General features: G+C 39.8%; 1 protein-coding gene across 2 annotated transcripts in view; it reads right to left on the bottom strand.

Annotated features, from left to right (window-relative positions):
- KAT6A (lysine acetyltransferase 6A) overlaps window positions 1–20,353 on the bottom strand; it is a 39,171-nt gene continuing 18,818 nt past the window's right edge. For both annotated transcript variants that reach the window (XM_039564240.1, XM_039564241.1), the window contains 11 exons: window positions 18,808–19,121; window positions 17,496–17,614; window positions 15,854–15,969; window positions 14,868–15,009; window positions 14,262–14,423; window positions 13,254–13,347; window positions 11,884–12,115; window positions 10,623–10,833; window positions 9,278–9,970; window positions 8,240–8,561; window positions 1–5,063 (listed from right to left, as the gene is read on the bottom strand). In XM_039564240.1, the coding sequence (XP_039420174.1) occupies window positions 2,479–5,063; window positions 8,240–8,561; window positions 9,278–9,970; window positions 10,623–10,833; window positions 11,884–12,115; window positions 13,254–13,347; window positions 14,262–14,423; window positions 14,868–15,009; window positions 15,854–15,969; window positions 17,496–17,614; window positions 18,808–19,121 (4,990 nt within the window). In that variant the 3' untranslated portion in view covers window positions 1–2,478. The remainder of the gene's footprint in view (window positions 5,064–8,239; window positions 8,562–9,277; window positions 9,971–10,622; window positions 10,834–11,883; window positions 12,116–13,253; window positions 13,348–14,261; window positions 14,424–14,867; window positions 15,010–15,853; window positions 15,970–17,495; window positions 17,615–18,807; window positions 19,122–20,353) is intronic.

Below are 20,353 nucleotides of genomic sequence, written 5' to 3'. Positions count from 1 at the left end.
TGACATCCAAAATGGCTCAACATAATTTATTTTTTTATGTTAAAATGTACAGAGTTCTTTTGAAAGTACTTGCTAGAAAGGGGAAAAAAAAGTGATATTACATACAAGGAGAGGAAGGGAGACCATCCAGCCAGGAGCGTATGACATGAAGAATTACAAAGGCATCTAGGCACCCCCTTCCCCTTAGCTTACAAGTCACCATGAACAAAGTACAAAGAGGTTACAAAACAGGAAAAGCAAATATAAACAGACAGGAATAGACTCAGCTTCATTTGTACATGCGGCTTTTAGAGGCATCTGGAGCTCCTATTCACACACTCTAGAGATCTCTTTAAAGAGAATTTTATCTTTCTTAAAATAGTTTTTAATATTCTACAACAAAGATAAAAAATTTTAAAGATGGAATGAAATGAAAAAGCTCTTATTTTTAAAAGGCATCGAAGTCACTAACAGTGAGATTTTTTTTAATTTCTTTTAGAAGATTACCCAAGTTATCTTGCTAAAAATACATTTTTTTTTTTAAACAGAAGTGAAAAAATGGTAGGTACCAATATTACTGCGCTGGATAATTTCTTTTTATATATAGAAAAGAACTTTTTTTTTTCTACAATAGTTCTACAGTCACAAAGGTTTGTGGAAAAGGGAGCTGCCCAATTGATAAAAAAACCCATACAAAACCAAACCAAACATAAAGGCAAACAAACTGAATTCATGGCCCTCGTTTCAACAGCTTCTCCTCCTGTCTCAGACCCACCCCCACCCCCAGGAAGCAGCGACACAGCTGAAGATCTAAGAAGAGAGGGCAGCACAGTGCGCTTTCTACACGGGTTATTTGGAACTGGAATAGTATATACAGAGAAATGGGGTCCTACACAGCCTTGTACATGCTCAAAACTAAACAGAAATAAAAAGTGGAAGTCCTTTGAATTCTGCCTTTTATGGTTAGCAGTTACTGGAGGAAAGTCCATTTTAGTGCATCTGAAGAAACCCCAACTTTTAGATTCTTTTGGTTTAAAAACAAAAGGAATTAGTCTTATTAATGTGTCTGTATTTCTACTTCATATACAATAAAAAAAGAACTTTACATTAAAGGGCTGTCCCTTTTTGTATTGGGTGACATGCCAGCAGTGTAGCCAAAATTAATGTAAATTGGATTTTGCAGTAATAAACAGCAAAATCCTGCCGCCTAGATCCTGCTACAGTGTTGGGACGGTTTCACTGCTGTAAGAGGCCGATTCCCTTCTTTTCCCACACTAGATCAAATGTGTGGCTATTCCTATAAAATGGATATCAAACACAGTAAGAGAATCAGGAAAAACATCACTGACCCCCAGAAAGCGGCACATTCAGCAACTTCCTACCGCAGACCAGGAATGGGAAGAGTGACAAGGACACCACAGGGTTCTCATCCCAGTCACCAAATGCACACTTTATCTTCCACCACTTCCCAAGCCAAGAGATTAACTGGAAACAGCTGCTTCTGAGCTCAGTCTGACTCAAAGGCTCAGAACCAAAACCCTCAGCATTTCCACGTATGTACTAAAGCAGTCTGGGATCTCAGAGCTGTGGCTGACTCGCAGGTCACCAGAAGAGCCTGTAACTATTTTCTTGTCCTAACAGACCATTACCCACCCTGTCCTCTTCACGACTGCCGAAGGGATACAAAACAAGTTCTCTTTTGAGATGCTTCCAGCAGTTCAGTGACAGAACATGTGTGCATGCATGCACATGTGTGTTCACGTGCATGTCTGGGTGGTGAATGGGATCATTTTAAAGTTACATTATATTTTCAGCATAAAACATACAATTTCAATTAACTCATCTACAAAAACACCAATGTGAATAGTTTATTGTTTCCACCTAACTCCAAATTTTACTGAGGGTGAGGGAGTCAAGGAAAATTAAAGATTTTTCCTGACTTGCAGAAATAAAGATCTTCATTTATCCTCTGTGTCCCCTTCCAAATCTCCCAATAAGTGCCTCCTGCTAGAAGTAGGAAATGTTAGGTGGGGTTTAAAGGGAAGGGTTGTTATTCTTTGAGATATCAAACATTTTACATGCCTGCAGCACTAGAAACTGCATACAGAGGGGCACAGGGGAGGGAAAAGGACATACATTGAAAAAAAATTTAGGAAGATGATTTCACGTTACACATAGTCTGTCCACTTTGTCAGCAAAGTAAGGCTCTTTTTAAATTATGAAAAGATTTTGTGCATGTTTCCCCTCTAAAAAACATCTGTTAAGTGATTTTAGCTGTAAAATGTTTGACGATTGTGAAGAAAAGAAAAACAAACAAACAAACAAACATCAAAAAAATAAAGACCAGGCTTCCTAAAAAATAAAATAAACCAAAGAAAATCCCTCTAAATCTACAGCAATATTTTAACTGGAAAAAGGTCCATTTTCTCTGGTTCGTCAGTATAAAAGGTTCCTTTATTTATATTTATTTCAGTTTTTTAGGATGCAAGTTGATCTTGCTCATCTTCTCATGTATGGTCCATTAAGAGACTGCTTGGGCACCCCAGCAGCATTCATGTAGCTGTGATGGGAGGGGCCAGTGTACATCATGTTTCCATGAGGATTTGGCTGCATAGGCTGCTGGGTATAGGCCTGGCTCCCCATCATTCCCATCTGCATCTGCATAGGATACTGTGCTGTCTGATTCATGTAGGCAGGGTTACTATGGTAACTGCTGTTCATCATGGGCTGTGTCATTCTGTAGCTGTTCATGGCATTCAGGGTGTTCATATTCATGGAGTTCACGTTGTACGGGGTGGTTGGCATCAGGTTGACTCCCATGTTCATGCCCCGCTGCACGGCCAAGGTCCGAGGCCCAGCCTGCATGGCGACGGCTGGGGGGCTGCGGCCGTACAGCTGCTGCTGGTGTGCGGTTGCTGAGGGCAGGGGGGCTGATTTGGAGCGGATGGAAATGTGCCCCTTGACTGGCATCTGCCCCTGCAGCCTCTGGGTATGGGGAATACCAATATTGGTAGCAGACATATTACACTGAAGCAGAGGTGATGTGAGGTTCATGGTGGTGGATGCCAGGTTTGGTGGGGGTGTCATAGTGGCTTGTGCTTGTGGGGTGCCGGCCAGGGGGTGAGAGGGAGCCAGCTGAGCCAGCCCTGTGTTGGAAAGAGAAACGCTGGTTGCATAGGAAGTCACAGCAGGAGAATGGCTATAAGGCATGGCATGAGGGTCCATAATGGTGTTTGTCAGCTGCTGCAACTTGGCTAAACTGAATGTGGCTGATGGTTGTGAATAGCTCCCAGCACCAAAATCTCCTGGAATCCTCTCATAGATACTTATGTTACCAGTGCTGCCTGATTCAGGTATTTCCATGATCATAGGTGCTGGGGTGAAGCTGTTGTTCATGCTACACTGAGATAATGGAGGTTGCTGCTGGGGTGGAGGTGGGGGCTGTGGCTGCTGGGACTGAGGCTGCTGCTGTTGTGGCTGTGTTGTTGGTTGCTGGTTACTTGGGGGCCTTTCTACTACACAGCTCTGAGGTGACTTGATATTACAGTTTGCTGCAGGCTGGACACTGTTTTGCTGCATCATGCTGCAACTGCTGCCAATGTTTGCCATTTGCTGAGTGACAACACAACTGTTCTGTGTGAGGCTGCTAGAAGAAGACAGTCCTCCATATGAACAGCTGCTCTGGGAAGAGTTATTTCCACAAATGCTGCCTCCCATAGTGGAGTCATAGCTGCTGGGGTTTTCATAATTCTCTGTAGTGCTCTCAATGCTGCCAAGGTCACTGAAGCCACTATCCACCACCTGCTGAGAGTGGTCCGATACTGAAGGCACATCCATCATGGGGCTGGTCTCCATGTTCTGCATAGAGGGTGCGGACAGGGATCCTTGTTCAGGACTTATCTGTGTGTAACTGCTCTCCAGAGCAGGCACATTTGGGCTGCTGACAGAACGCACAGACTGGCTGGGGTGGGACTGAACAGAGGATATTGGACTGTTGTGTTCTGAGGCCTGGCAATCTTCAACCATTGATATCTGAGGATCCTCCTCAGTTTGGGTATAACTCTGCAAAGTCTGACAAGCTGCAAGAGTTTCTTCACAGTCCTGGTAAGCTACATCATGCTCATTGCTTTCCTCCTGTGTCAAGGACTGGACAGCTTGAACAGTTTCAAGATCTAGTTCACTATGAGGAATCTCTTCCTCTTCCTTTAATTCAATTAACCCCTCTTTATTACTTTGCTCTTCTTCATGATCATCTTCAGACCCAGGGACATGCTCTGAGCCCACTGATGTCTCATTGGAAGCCTGCTCTTCCTCAGAATCTGCCTCTGCTTCATCTTTTTCTTTTGCATCTGCTCTACTGCTTGGTATGCTTGTTTCTAAAAAACATTCTTGCACCTGAGGCTCCTCCTTCACCCCTTCTTTAACAGGCTGTTCCTCCAATTCTTTTTTCTTCAGAGACTCCGGATGACCATCATCTTCATCATCAGCATCATGATCTTCGTTTTGATTTGTCACTACTGCAACTTCCTCTTCTTCCTCATGGTCGTGCTCAGGTTCGTCTAATTCTTGCTGCTCTTCTTCTGATTGCCTCTGCTCTTCTAAAATCCGTGGCTTCTCCTCTACTTCCTCTTCTATCTCAGGCTCTTTTACTTCTGGCACTGGACTGCTGTTGCTGTCCACAGGAGAAACTGCTCTTGCTTCACCGCTTGCTGTATCTTCCTCTTCTCCCTCTCCTACCTCTTCTGCTTCCATATTCACATCTTCCTCTTTCCTCTCCTCAGTGAGAGGCAGGTCTTTCTGCTCAACACGTTCTTCTTTATCTGAAATTTTGGCCTTACGCCCTGGTTTTGAATTAGCTACTGCTTCATCACCTATTTCATCCTGAACTGATGGTGGCACATCTTCCCGGCTCAGTTTAAAACCTGGTTTTCGACCAGGTCTTTTCTTCCAGTGGACTGGTTTTCGGCTTTTCCCTTTTGGCCATCCCTTCTTCTTTTTCATAGGTGTGGAAGTATCTGGCTCAAGTGAAGAATCCTTTGCTTCATTATTCCTCAGCATAGGTAATGGTTTCAAGGGTGGGTTACCTGAAAATACAAATTGAAAGACACTGTTCAAACATTTTTGTTTGACCTAAGCATTCAGGGAAGCTTTCCCAAGCATGCCCAATGTATTTATCAACTTCAATATTAGCCTAGCTTAGAAATATTAGCTTAGAAGGATCAAGGTCTGCTCATTAGCAGCATGTTGCACATTACATTTTCGAAGAACATCAACATTTTCAAGATTTTCTGTGTTCAAAGCTCTGAGCCTTTAATACACAATTCAAATAGCTCTAAGCGAGAAGACAAATTTTATTTATAAAATATGTTCACAAATGAACGGGTTGCAGTGTAGGGGAACATATGAAGTTGCAATAAAAGCATGTTTCCATTTAGATCTGGGCATCTGCTTAAGAAAGGAAATACTTTCTCTTTTTTCACAGCTTTATGCTTTTTAATGCCAACAGAAATACACAGATGCCTGGATTTGGCTAGTAATTTTTTTAATTGAAGGAATCATTAACAAGAAGCTGAATTTCTCTTTCATCTTTTATTTGATGAAGCAAGATTTGAATTTCAGTGATTTCCAAACACTCAAATAGGTTCAGAGCTTATACAGCCAGAAAGGAATGTGATTGCTTACTGAGAACTTACTGAATAGTATAAGGCATTCCCTGAATTAATTTTGGTTTGAACCTGTCAATTAGGACAGTCAGTGACATTTTATACATCTGTATAAAGGGGAGTTATTCTTGCCCTTTGCTCAGACAGGCATTTACTTTAAATACCTCCCTCCAATGAAAAGCATTCTGAAAAAATTCTGGGTATTAAAAAATGAATTAAAAAATCAGTAACTCCTTATGTCATCCAAAAAGAAGTATTTGGAATGTGCATAAAGAAAAGAAAGGATCTGCCAGTCAGCCAGCATACTGTTGTACAGGAAGAAGGTAACACTATTTTCATAATACTTATTAAAGCATTAACACTTAAACCCTTAGAAATAAAACCCACCTCTTAAAAAAAAAGCCATCACTATTTCTCTTCCCTGTCTTTCACATTTCGTATCTACTACAGAGGATTAGATTTACCACATTCACAGTAAAACTTGCACGTAGAACTAGGAAAAGCAAAATAATACAGCCCAGCCATTACCAAGCTTCATCTTCCCCTACACAACACTACTCAAATTGCACAGATTTGGTAGAATATAGAGAAACAAACTTTGTTTTTGACACCACAGAACACCTTCTGTCTTCCAGAACGTCTAACCCTTACTAAAAACTGGCCTCAAATCACCACCCTACACTATCCATTCTCACTGCTGCCCTGACAGCAGTCAGAACCAATCCAAATTCTCATCAGACACCCATTTGAGAAACCACAATGATGCATTTCAGCGAAATATTAAAACACTTTCAATGGATTGCCTCAGCTAGACATTAAGTTCTCAGCAGAAAAATCTGGCCCCAAGTCAGAAAGTTAAAAAAAGAAAAGAAAAAAAGAAGTCAAAAGTAGGCTTCTGTAGTGATGGGAGAACCTCCAAAAAAATTCTAAGATTCCTATAAACACTCCTACCTCATAGTTATGACTAAAATAGGCTAAATCTGAACCATTTGTTAATTGCTGCAACACTGTATTTTTGAAGTGTCATAAGGCAGTGCTGTCCCCGCCACCTAGCCTAATGTTTTTATCAAAATAAAAAGCCAGCCGTTTATGATGAACATGTTTAGGTAACTGACAGCACACTGTATTTTCTCTAAGGGCATTACAGTTTTAACATGTATGTGCAAAGGCATCTACACTGAAGACAAAAGCAGCCAACAGAGATGTGATGTCAGGAGCTGCAATACCCTAAAACAATATGGTTACTACTTTATTACTTCAGAGGCTCTGACCAATTTGCAGAAGCTCATGAGGAAAAAAAAAAAGCAACAGAAGTGAGACAAGGGAACAGAAAACACTAAATGACAAATATTTATAAAGTTGGTGAGCCAGAAATTTATCACTGTAGTATAAAATGGATGTCAGTTAATACAGTGGCTTTCCAAGTACCATTTTTGATCCCTGGGCACTTAATGGACTATCTGTAGTCTGCAAAAGATGGTTAAAAATCACTGATTTATTTTATGAAAGAATATACATCAGTGGAATCTCTAAAGAGATCTGCATATTCAGAAGAGCACAAATGAAAAATACTTAAAACAACCGATCTAACAGATCTGTCTCCGACTCCATAGGCTTGTTAATAGTGCTGGAGTATCACAAAAATGTATTTAATGAGTAATCTAATCACAATAGAATTTTAAAAAATTGTATCTTATACCAATGGTATAAGATGACTGTGCATGTATTCCCACTAAGGAAACTTAATGCTGTAAGCACATGTTTGCACTAAATCTACATAGTTATATGCTGTAGTAAGGATGTAAGGGTAACTGATGCTAAATAGAAAGTAAACCTGGCTATTATCATATTAATGCTTTTAGTATTAAAGTACTTTTAAAGAAAAATTCTTCTCTGGTAACCACAGCCTAATTGAAAGCCATAAATTAATGAGGTAACAATTTTTTCTTGTGGGATAATGGCACCATATTTGTTTTTCACACAGTTGTTCATTTTTATTTCGCCGACTGCCTTGCACTATGTAGCCCATCAAAACAACTGGACATCTAACAGCCATAAAGAAGATTGCTAATGGAGTACCTGAATGACAGATGCTTCTTCTGAATTGTCAGTGGACTCTAAGCAACCAGTCACAACCAAATTATCTTGTTTTATGAACTGAAGGTTCAGAGAACTTTAAGGAGGTATGAGAAGCTGAGAGGGTGAACATGCAATGTGATGAAGAAGAGGATGTCAGAAGAGACAATTTAATATTTCCCTTTGTTATGGAAAACCGGGGGCTTGCCAGTTCATTTCCGTTTTATTTCTGTAAGTGACTCTGCTGCATAGGTTTTTCCACAATCACAGATACCAATTCCATTAGGAAAGCTGAATCAAAAGGATAGCCTGGGATCAGGTCATTGCCAATAAGATAGTTAAATATATGCAGCACATTTTCATAAAACTAGGGAATGTCTGAGACTGGTTTGACTGGTAATTTATGCCTAACCTACATTTCAGCTGGAAGTTACAACCCAAAGAAAGCAGCTGGTTCTGTCATGAGCTGTTATCATCCAATACAATCTATCAAACTTTCACCAGTGTACCACCAAACATACCATTATTGTCATCAGACTCCTCCTCATCTCTGGACTTCCTCTTAGAAGAGGGTCTATGCCTGAGTGTGTCTGGTGGGGCTAAGTGCCGAAAGTATCCACTGGATGAAAGTTCACTCTCCTCCTCTTCGTCCTCCTCCTCCTCTTCCTCCTCCTCCTCCTCAATCTCAAACGTAGGCTCTAATCGGGGCATTGGTCGTTCAGAGTCTGAGTCCTCAAATGGTTCATCCAGCACTTCTGTGGTTTCTGAGATTGTTTCAGTGACAACACTGCTGTTGTGGTGCTTACGCTTGCGGACACGCCTCTTCCGATGAAGAATTGGTTTCTGAAAGTGGAAGGTGGGAAAAGAGAAGACATTTTATCATGTGCAGTAGAAATAAAACACTAGATAAATACAAAACATGAACAGCAGAGAGTTCCACTCTAGAATCCAGAATTCACTAGAAATAGTGACTGGCACCTGCCACTAGTTAGAATTTAAGCAGCTGAAGTGAACAGCCCATCCGTAACAGCTGGAAGTTTAGACACACTACAACACAGATGTGAACAGCTTAGAATAAGGTGCAAAAATGATACAGAAGAGAACTTTTTAGTGCAGCATCCCATGAAGAAAGGATTTGCTTAGATACATTGACAGAATTCACATCTCCATGGTAAATAATTTCAAAGACTTTACACTCTGATTTCAGTTGTTTAGAGAGCATTTGTTTTGTAAGCTTCTTTCATAACTAGGACTGTATCTGTTTCTATTTTGCATTACTGAGTAAAACTTTAATAACTAAGTTAGAAAAAAAATTAAAAGCACAAGATAGAAGCTAGAATCAAAAAACCCTCAAACTCCTACCTCTGATTCACCAAAAACCACCACTAAAAAAAGTCAGCAGGAAGTACCCTGCAGAGAGAGTTCTGGAACACTGAACAAGTGCTCCCTGTACACTTAATACAGACCTCGTGAACTGCACCATCCTTCAGAAAGCCCCAACATACTGACAAAACCGACTGGATAACATAGTCAGAAACAACAAGAAATAAGGCACACACCTTTCGTTTCAATGTTGGCTTGGTGAGAACAGGTGGAGAGCTTGATCGAGGACTCACAGGCTCATCATCTTCCTCCTCACTACTCTCACTAAAACACCTCAGAAGTGCCCTATCACTATCACTGTAGCGCCGGGGTAATCTGTCGCAGTCCTCTGGGAATCTGCATTTCAGTGGCTCTGTGTTCTTTTTCAACTGCCCCCTCCACCTTTCCATACCTTCACTCTGCTGCCGACGGGGAATAGCAGATTTTTCACCTTTGCCATACTGTCCCTGGGAAACTGCAGATTTTTCCTCATCTTCAGCATACCGGCCTCTCGAGGCTGGAGATTTCTCTTCACACTCACCACATCTTCCTTGCAAGGCCACTGACTTCTCCTCACAGTCACTGCACCGGCCTCGTGAGGCTGCTGATTTTTCCTCACACTCACTGCATCGTCCACTGGGAACTGCTGTTTTGTCCTCGGCGGGCATTACTGGCTCCTTCTCGCAAAAGGGCTCAGGAAGTTTTTTGCTCTTCCGGTTCCATCGACCTCTTCGTGATGGCTGACTGTTTGCAGGAAGACTATCCAGGGGAAAAATGTGCTTGTTTGGTCGTGCAGAATTGGCTGGAGCAACAATGTCTGGCTTTTTTTCACTCTCTGTTGGTGAGTAAGGCTCTTGCTCTTTCTTCTCCCATGACACAGATTTTACCATCTGATTTAAATAAAAACAAATATATTTCATACTTCCTATTTACGCATAAATGTCTATCCTGAATTTGATTCCACAAAAGCTTTTGAGCAAAAAGTCAGAAAAGTTTAGCCGAAGTGTCCTTTAAAAATACAAGATTAAAAAAAAGACTTGACCTTTAAGAGATTCCTGTAGTGCTACTTGCTACTCCTTTCCTCACAGGTGATAATACACCTCACTTAGCTTCCCAACAAGTCACTTCAGTCAGCCATTCAGTGGTGTGCTAGAACGCTAACTTCACCCTGCTACATTCACAGTATTTGTGCAATTTTCAAGAAAAAAGTAAGAAAAACTTGAAGCTGTTTTTCCATTAAAATGTACAATTAATGTAAATACAGTAACAGCAGATAATTTGCCTCTTAGTATTCTAGTCAGCGCTCATCACCTGATGCGAGAGTGCAACCCCTTCAAGGATTTTCTCCAGACTATGCCTCGATGTTTTCTCTATTTATTTTCTAATCTGAAACCATAAAGATACATAAACTAACCATGACTGCACTGCTTTTTATGATTATGACAAATGCGCAAGCTTCACATATGAAATGTTGTTAGAGCAGCCTGCAAAAGCATTAAGTATAAACTACATGCCACACAGAAATAAGAGATTCACTCTTACACTGGTCTCTGGATCCTTTTCTTTCTGCTTTTGTTGCTCTTCATTTTCCCCATCTTCTGTTTCCTCTTCTTCATCTTCAGAGACAACTGAGTTGGAAACTATAACAGGTGTCCAACGCAGACATTCTGCATCCACATCGATAGGTCGGACGTTAGTTCTGAGCTTTGCCATGTGTTCCTGGATAAGCTTCTCACGACGAATGATCACAAATCTGAACAGCAATAATACTCTGATCAATAACAGGTGACATACCGTACATGTTGTTATGTGAAACAGATATATTACAGAAAAATCTGTATACTCTCAATCAGTGCTGCCACAAGTAACTTCAGAGAGAACAGAAGCTCATTAAAATAGTACAATTTGCAGTACCATCTGACTACCAGAGAAAGCATCTCACGACTGAGGAAATGCTAAAATTCTTTCCACTTCTTGTTAATGGTGAAGCCATTATCCTTCCATGTGTAACATTCAGCTGCAGAGTATCATTTTTATTATGGACAAGGGATACGCCATTTGGGGAATGGACAACATAAGGTGAAAGCTACCAAAGCGAAATAAAAGGACTGCTCAAGAAAAGTTGCATTCCCACTACCATAGTGCATTTTATTTAGGGGTCTGAGAGAAATATCACCGGTTAAAGGTATATTGTGAGATGAGGACATAAAACTATCCTCAAGTTTTCCAAGTAAGTTTCAACTTTAACACAAAACACAATAGAATACAACCCCACTCACCAAACCGCTATGGTCTGAAACAAGACTAATTCACAGTATTTCACCTAACTTGTCAGCTGAGCAAGCAGGCTACCTCTATTCTATACCAACACACTTCACCTCTCCCAGTGATCTGTCCCACTCTTCAAGCACTCCACGTTAATCCACACAGTTTATGGCATTTTTGAGACATAGAGAAAAGGAGGGAAACAACTGTCTGCTCACTGAAAGTAAGGAGCAGATCTGCCTCTAGAGAAGGAAAGTTGCTGTTCTTTGCTCTGTTTTGTGAGTGTATTAGACGGATTTTGCTGAGGGATCCCAAGAAAACATGACCAAGAGACCAACTTGCTCTCTCTCACAGCAGCAAATTACTCAGAATTCCACATCTACAGTGCTACACAGCTGGACATCTGAGCCAGCTTTGGCACTGAATGATTCTTGCATTGCACATGAGTACCAAGATGTGACTTGTCTTCAAACACCATTAAATTTCAATGAAATACATCTGAAGGTATGTGGGATTACAACAGGACTCCTGTACTCACTGATCACTACGGAAGTCAAGCATTCGTAGGTGATGCAGAGTGGAAGTGATATCTTGAGGGCAGATTCCAGTCAGCTTACTCAATTTCTTGATGCTTAATTGCTTGTCACGTTGATGATAAAGGCACTCCAATATTACACTTTTCCAGTAAGCCATATATGACAGGCGCCCCAGGTCTGACAGGGGCTTCTCTGGTGATCCTGCTTGACCCTCACGCTTCGAAAGCAAATAGCCTAAAGAAACACAATAAAAAAGGTTTCAAAACATTAGCTTCTGTTTCTACCCCAACTTCTACAAAGGCCTCATACAATAGCTTAGTGCTGCCTACAAGATGTAGATGAGAACTCTGACAGATACTTACAGGTGTCGGGCCAATTTTTTATCTCTTTGTTTAAACTCCCATTATTCAATGATCAAGTATGAGATTTCTGAGCTCTGCTGCCATCAGACACTGACTATGGCAATGCCACGAGATGGCAGCAGGTACCTACCTAGAAACTATACCAAGCCTGAAGCACAATTGCAATAGCAATTTTGGAAATGACAGAGGAAAAACATACTCTTAAAACTAATACGACTAAAAATTTTCTTGAAAATTCTCTTCTGTCAAACTTCACGACCATACTGGAGAGTACCAAGCTCTATTTGCAGAGATTTCATTAATTTAAGACTGTGATAACATTACACAGGTTCAATAAAGGCCGAGAGGTTATATTCTACCTAGTGAGACAAAGAGGGGTGGATGGACGAAGATGACAAATGTGCCTTCTCACTGTTGCTCTACCATAACATTAACATTAACTCTAAAATCTGTATGTCCGCAGGGAGGGCTGTATTAAATTGCTGTAGGCATAATAAACAATGTATAGTTAGGGGGAAGTTTCCTATGACCTTGCTAAGATACATGTAGGAATCTGAGAATTTCTTGAGTATTCAGAGCTTAAGTATGTCTGGTTTTGTTGCTCTCAAAGTTAAATTAAAATGTAAGACATTTCTGCTTGAGACACTCATTCACCTACTCAAGCTGCTGAAGATTACCACAGAGCATGCGGTCTTACAGCTGGCTTTCTGTGTAAGGAACTAAACGCACAAGACAAGCTTTGGCTAAAATCACTATACTGACACATGCCTTCAGTTTCTACCTTAAGTTGCATACACAGAAAACATCGGAATCAAAGGAAAAATGATCGATTTTGTCTTTAGAACTGAAGTTCCAAAAAATGAATAAACTGTGAAGTTCAGATGATTTTGTGAGCTTCAGGAGCCTTTGTCCTGAGATGTGTTTTAATTTGAAAAATATCCACTTCTACTGTTAAGTCCTTTAAAATATGAAAAGACAGACTAAAAAAAAGTGAAGAAAAAGTTCCTTACTGAAGTCAATTAGGAACCTGCCATAGCCCTTTCGCTGGTATTGTGGAAGAATCATTATACAGGAAACATTGTACTTCTGTTGGCAGTGCTTTTCCTGTTGGAAAAAAAAGCATCATATTGAAAAAACAGATCAGCGAGAAACAGCAGAAGTTGTAAGTTGCTCTGTAAAAGTAGTTCTACAGCAAAAAGCGAGCTAGGAAGCCACAGTCAAAGTTTCTGAGGAACAATAAAGCCAAGGAAATCCTTCAAAGAGACAATATTAAAACTCTACCATTATTTCAGTTAAGAAAAGCACAAAGAATGAAAATTTGACATCACCCTCTGCTTAGATAGTATACAGTAAAGAACATGGACTGCAGAGAAGATGAATTCTAAGAATAAATCTGAAGGCAGCTAAATTCATTACAAAAGATTGCAACATTCCAGTGAATCCTTAAACATTACAAGCATAAGATACTAAAATCCAGTCTCAAATCTGCTGTTCTGAATACTAAAAAAAAAAGCTTCAAATAAAACTACTTAAAAATAATTGAAATTATTAAGGATAAAAATCTTAAGAAAAGTCCTATCTGAAATCATGGCCCTGTTCCCTCAAAAAAATAAAAGGCTTCAAATCAGGTGCAAAGTTGCCAAACTTGTTTGGAAAACAATGTATATACAGAACAAAAGGTGAGAAACAGAATTACCAAGCAGTTCTATCTCACAAACAGTACTACCCCATCTCCACCAAGAGCAGGAAGTAATTTGAAAAGTTTTTTTAACCATTAGCTGCAGTACAAGTTCCTTAGCAAGTATATGCTATTCAATATTAAAGGAAACTTGAGTTTACTAACCCAAGTGGTCTCCAAATGTAATAGAAATAAAACCTGGTTGCAGCAGCTGTCTATACCTGTGTTACATAATTTATTATATAAAATGCAAGAGCATAAGTTACAACTTTTACAACAATTTAAAGAATCCAAAGCAGCACTGCTCACCATACCAAACAATTCGTACCCAAATACTTACCTTGGAAAAGTAGCCAACAAGGTGACAGCCCTTAACATCATTCTGTGTCAGCACATAGAAAAGAAATGGCTCCACATCGTAATAGAGAGTCTTGTGGTCCAAGAAGAGTTTAGCTAACAAGCACAAATTCTGGCAGTAGATAGTGCTGACATTGCCATCAACCTTAGAGACATGAGGAGAAGTTCTGTCACTCCATTTGCTGTTATGCAAGGACATGCTTCACCTGAGTATCCCCACACATTTGAAACGTCTTAACGTGAGAGACTTCTCTGTCACAGGCAGCATCTCAAGGGACTTAAAACTTACACAGAATAAAGGCTGTGACCAAGTCACTGTCACATTCAGTAGCTTAAGAGACAACTTAAAATTAATTTTCGCAAAATATAAAAACCAGATTTTTACAAAGTGAGTCTTCTGTGTTTTACAGATGAATAATCTGTACACAAGGTCAGTTCCTACTGGATGCTTGCTTGTTGCTCTTCACTCTTGGAAACTCAAGTGTTTCAAGAATGAAGATTTTTAGGACTATGAAAAATTTATCATGTGATTAGGTGCTGAAGACCCTATTTTACAGAGAAAAGTGAGCGGCTTCATTTTCTAACTTACCTCAAAGACTGATATATTATTTTTTCTGTAAATTTCATTGGCTGGAGGATGAAACCAGCCACATTTTTTCATATGCTGTTGGAGAATAGTCCTGCTTTTCATATATTTTAGACAGAATTCACAAAGGTACAACTTCGGTAGCCTGTAAGCAAAGACAGAGAAAGATCAGAGACTGAAGGCAGAGACTTTTATACAAAATTCCTCACTCCTGCCGATAGAGAACTTGGTAAGAACATACCCAACATACACTGACCTTGTGTATGTGCTAATGAGGGCAAAACCACCTTACCATAGTTAAAGTCATGACACTTACTCTGTAACAAATGCGTATTTAAAAACAGCCCTTAATGTCCTGCATAATTACATTTACACTACTAACTTATGCCAGAAGAAATAGATTAAAATCCTAGGAAAAAAACAGTAACCCCTCCCAGTTTTGCACTAATGATGCTAGGATGGATGAGATAAATAGTTCCTATTCCCTTCTTTCCCTCATCATCACAGCCGACATCCCAGCTGTATGTACATACCCTTGAGTGATGGGTCACATCACCACCTATCCATCTACTTTAAAACCGTTTTACATACTACACTGACATGAACGACTGGAATGCATGTTTCCCAAAATTCTTGTGATTTAACTCCATTTATATACCCTAGCTTGGGCAGGAATGTCTTTGTACAGCTAGAGTAATTCCTCATGACAGACCACATGTTCTTATTAAATGGCAGAAAAAAGAGTTTCACTTAATTTTCTTCCTCTAGCTATAGCCCTTGTAAGTCATTCCTCTTTCTGAATAAAGTTAAAAGAGTTTGCAGTTTAGACACTTTGCAAAGTTCTTAAGCAAGAGAACAGCAAAGCAACTATATGTGCAGCACAGCAGAACAATCTTTCAGACACCAAAATGTAGAAACCACCAGATTTCTATGCCTGCTCGAGTACAGTTTTCCCATAAACACCGAAGAAGAACAAAGAAGAGTCCTACCTCGAGTACTCCTGTGGATATGGGGAGGAGTACCAGGTCTGGATTTCGTACTTGCCAAATTCGATAACAGAAGGGCAGCGGACTTGCGGATCAGGAGGCCCAGTCACCCCTACTTTCTATGCAAGGGTAAAAAAAGAAACAAGTTTTCATAAATTTTCAAGTGAAAGACTTCTAAGATTAAATAAATTAAAACATTTTCATCTACACAGTCCATTCTGCTCAAACTCACAGATAATTAGGAAGATGCAGATGTTGCTCTCTGACACTAAAAACCAGTACCAGTCACACTTCAAGCAACCACGTGATTCACAAAAAGAAAGAATTAATAAACATTATCATACCACGTATCTCCACTACCATTCACGGTGTTGCATGCCATAGTTTTAAATGCAAATTAGTACACAGCAAAGTTTAATACAATCTTTTTTGAATCTCATCGTAATTTTCTTTCTTGTTATTTCAGTAGTGAAGAACAGAAACATATAAACTGCTCCTGAAGTTAAAAACTAGAACATGCAAGTATTTAACATCACACATCAGTGTCTTCCCAGCTCTGAGACTAGATGCACTACTGTGACCATAGCAGCTACCAAACCAATATTCAGGATGTGGCTATCTGCTTATCATCACAACTGCTGAAGAATTAAGGAAAAACCTCACATTTATTAGAAGAAGAGAAAAATAGAAAATAAAGTATTTTTAAACTACTTATACAACCTTTATTTCCCCTGTCCCTCTGATAGTAACTATATTTTATAGCAACTAAAAATAAGGATACTAAATGCTCTACTTTAAAAGAAAACAAATGCTTTCTCAGCTCATGAAGATTTTATCTCAAAAGACTGTCACTCACAGAATTATAGAAATCTAAATATTCCCACTAGCCTTGCATTATAATATGAACCACCCGGACTGAAGTTATTAACAAATGAGAATTTTTCATGCTGGAGGGACGAGTTCATGCTAATGGGACGAGTACCAGTGAATTACCTATATGCAAATTTATCCTAGCAGAATGAGACAGCTGTACCCAGGACAGTTTAAAAAGTTAACATTGAAAAGTTAACATTCCAAATTAGTATCTTGCTAAGCTTCTTAAGTGGGACTGGTATAGGCAAAAGTCACCTCAGGATCTAATCCTAGGCATCCACATCTGTGGAGCTCTAGATGAAAAGGAAGAGCAACCTCTATTGGCAAACATCTATCAATGTGTATACAGACACATGCTCTACCCTGCTCCATAAGGAGTTAAAGTACCCAGAAAAAGAATGCTTTAACTACTCTGAGACTCTATGTGACCCATGCTGCTAGCAAACCATCCCACATTTTATTGTTTTCACAGTCCACATGTTTTACCAGCTATTTAACAGTTCTGAGAGGACTAAAGCCACAGACCTCAAGGTTTTTTAGCCACCTTAACCACTCACACTCCCTTTTATGTTATCCTTCAGCTCTCTTGAGGTCAGTTGTCCATAATTTTCAAGCAGCAGAAACCAAGCACATTAGCTTCTGTGACAGACTGACTCATCTGAAGTCTGCATTTCTTGTTGTTATTTTGTTGTTGGGGTGGTGGCTTTATATTTGTTTAAATGTCTTTCACAGATTTGGTACTTACTGCCAGACACTGACAATTTAACTTTACCTGCAGTGCTTGTTCCTGAATATCTCGAAACAACTCCATGTCTTTTTCATTTAACACATCCTGGCTTCCAAAAAAACGCTCCTCCGTTTCTTGTTTTCCATCCCAGCCATCCTGATTGTCTGTAAATGAGAGAGAAAATTGTCTTCACCTACATTTACAAGAGTATTTGCTTTTAGTGCAGTGACAAACAACATCTGGCTGTATTCACACACTGTGCCAGATTTTTTTTGATGGGATTTTCCGTTCAGATTTGGGACCACAAAGGAAGAACAGGTTCTAGATTTGGGACCATGTAGGTAGTACTGTCCTACATTTAAGCAGGTCCAAATGTCGCCACCTAGATAGTCATAGTACCATGAAGGCATCAATGGCTTACCACTAAGCCTGCTTTTCACAAACAAGGATCACAACTATTTAAATGCCGTATCTGGTAAAACCAAAACCAGGACACCTGCATTTATCACCTTAGAAATACCCCTTCAACAAAAACAAACAAAGAAACCCAAACAAAAAATCCAACAAAACCCTCCATGCACTTCACCTCACTCCCAAAGCATTAAGTCACGTTGCTGTTCTTCCAGCACCAGCCAGGTCAATGCAGGTAACTATTCTAAAGCTGTAAATATAGTATTTTATTGTGGAATATTTTCCACTGCCTGCTCAGGAACAACTCAGAACCATTCAACAAAACTGTAAATATCTGAATACAGAAATTAAATAAAGGTCCAGTCATAGATAATATCTTAAGCTAAAAAAGCAAAAAAAACCAAGGAAAGCAGAACTGCACTCCAAAGGGAAGGGATAGTTTTCAGCAAGAAGATGCCAAGCCACACAAACAGGCTCCTCTACGGCTGAGAAAATTAGGAAACATTTGCACGCATCCATAGATTGGAAACTCATGGGTCTATCCGACTGGCTTTAGTTATTTATTTTCCATTTCATACTTCTACCTTGCTGCTCTTAATTCTCATGAACCACTGCCTATGTAATTTCTTTCCAATGTGACATTATTTAGCCCATTTCCTAGGGCTGTCTGCAAGCACCTCCTTACCAATGGGCATTCTACCTCACCGTAATCATTTAACCCCTCATCACACCTTGCCATCATATCTAAAGAGGCTAAGGTCTCTAGGATCACTTCCTTTTTCCAGCTCGTACTCTACCTCAATGCACCAAAGATAAGTGCATTTCAGTGTTAACTTTCAGCTCAAAGTTTCCAGCCTCTAACAATTCCAGTCACTTCAACATCCTAGCCTTTGAACATTTGCTTGGTATACAGGATACTTACATTGGCAGGGTGAAAGATCTTTACCTGTGGGCCATTCTGAAGTGCTAGATTTCCTGGTACCCTTTTTCCTGATCCTATACTGCTGAGAATAGTCTACCACTTCTCCTCGAGCTTTTCGTCCATCAGGGGAGGGAGTGAAGAATTTAGTAAGGCCATCTATAAGCCCTTTGGTTTTCTTGTTAAACTTCAAGGTGTTGCTGCCATCTCTGCAGAAGTCCAAGACATCTGCCTGCTCCAGGTATCCTCCTTCTGATGATGCTGACTGGCTGGACAGAGCGATCTTACGCTTCCGACCCCGACCAGGACCAGTGCGAACTTTGCTGAAAGGACCTTTTGATCTAAAAGATGAGAAGGGGAAAGATACGGTCAGAAGATGTGGTAAGGTGGTCTACCATCTTCTCTAACATATTTATCAGCCACACAGAACGTGAGCTGAAGAATTTAATAATACAGGAGTCATCAAGAGTCTGCGTACCCTAGAGGAGCCAGGATTTAAACATCTCAGTAGAAGTACTGCACTATTTTTCTCTACATTGAACATTATGTCAAACTAATTTGAGTATAAACAATAGATTTTCACCAAATTTAACAACAGTAAATTTTAAAATCAGTAACCAAAATGAATACATTGCACAGAAGGCTTCAATTTACGCAATCCTTAAACATTTACACTTGTCATTTGCCATAGTTCTCGTACTGATAGGAAATTGTTGTAGGAATTTCACAGAATGTTAATACATGAAGGATGCACCTAGTAGCTAAGAACCTACACCACTGATGGTCACCTTAGCTGAAAACAGCGTTGCTCTCCAACCAGCTGCCATTTTAAGACTGCAAATTCCAAAACTCTGTTGAGATGGAAGTATCAAAAGGTGTCTGGATGTGGCTTGGGGGTATGGGTAGTGGTGAACACAGTGATGCTGGGTTAATGACTGGACTCGATGATCTTAGAGGTCTTTTCCAACCTAAATGATCCTATGATTCTGTGAGATAACTTCTCAGAAGGAGTGCCGTAGACTGACTGACTATTTTTAGCTACAGTCCTTTCAGCTATGGAGGATAGAAGTAGGCAGCTTTTCCCCAAGAAGACAAACTATAGATCTTTGCACTATTCTGATATATTTTGCAAGGGAAATGATGGAACAAAGGCAAAAAAACCTGTGAATCAATCATGAAATAATAGTTAAAAGGGACAAAAGAGTAGAAGCAGATAGCTAGTTTTCCTTTAGTTCCTCTGAATTATACTGAGAGTTCTTCTATGCAAAGTTATTGTACTGACTGAAAGAAAATATCATGTTTAATACAGACACTCCCTCTGTTTTTAGAAGCATTAAATTTTGTAAGGTTGTTTTCCAGAACATCCTCTGGTGCTATTGGTTAGAATCAAGTGGTGGTTCCACTGTTTTTTTAAGCTGATTTGATATCCAAAACAGAAGTCCTTGTGACATGCTCCTTCACTGTTTTGCATCCTGAAGAGTCCATAGTGCTGCATCACAAACAGCACTGTACAGCAATCTTAATTCAAGGAAATTGCTTTGGCTGAACAGTTCTCCAAAGAATTCCTGCCCAG

Source organism: Corvus cornix, chromosome 22 (assembly GCF_000738735.6).
Source record: "Corvus cornix cornix isolate S_Up_H32 chromosome 22, ASM73873v5, whole genome shotgun sequence".
In the NCBI taxonomy this organism is placed as follows: Eukaryota; Metazoa; Chordata; class Aves; order Passeriformes; family Corvidae; genus Corvus; species Corvus cornix.
This window is presented reverse-complemented; position numbering and strand designations above follow the sequence as displayed.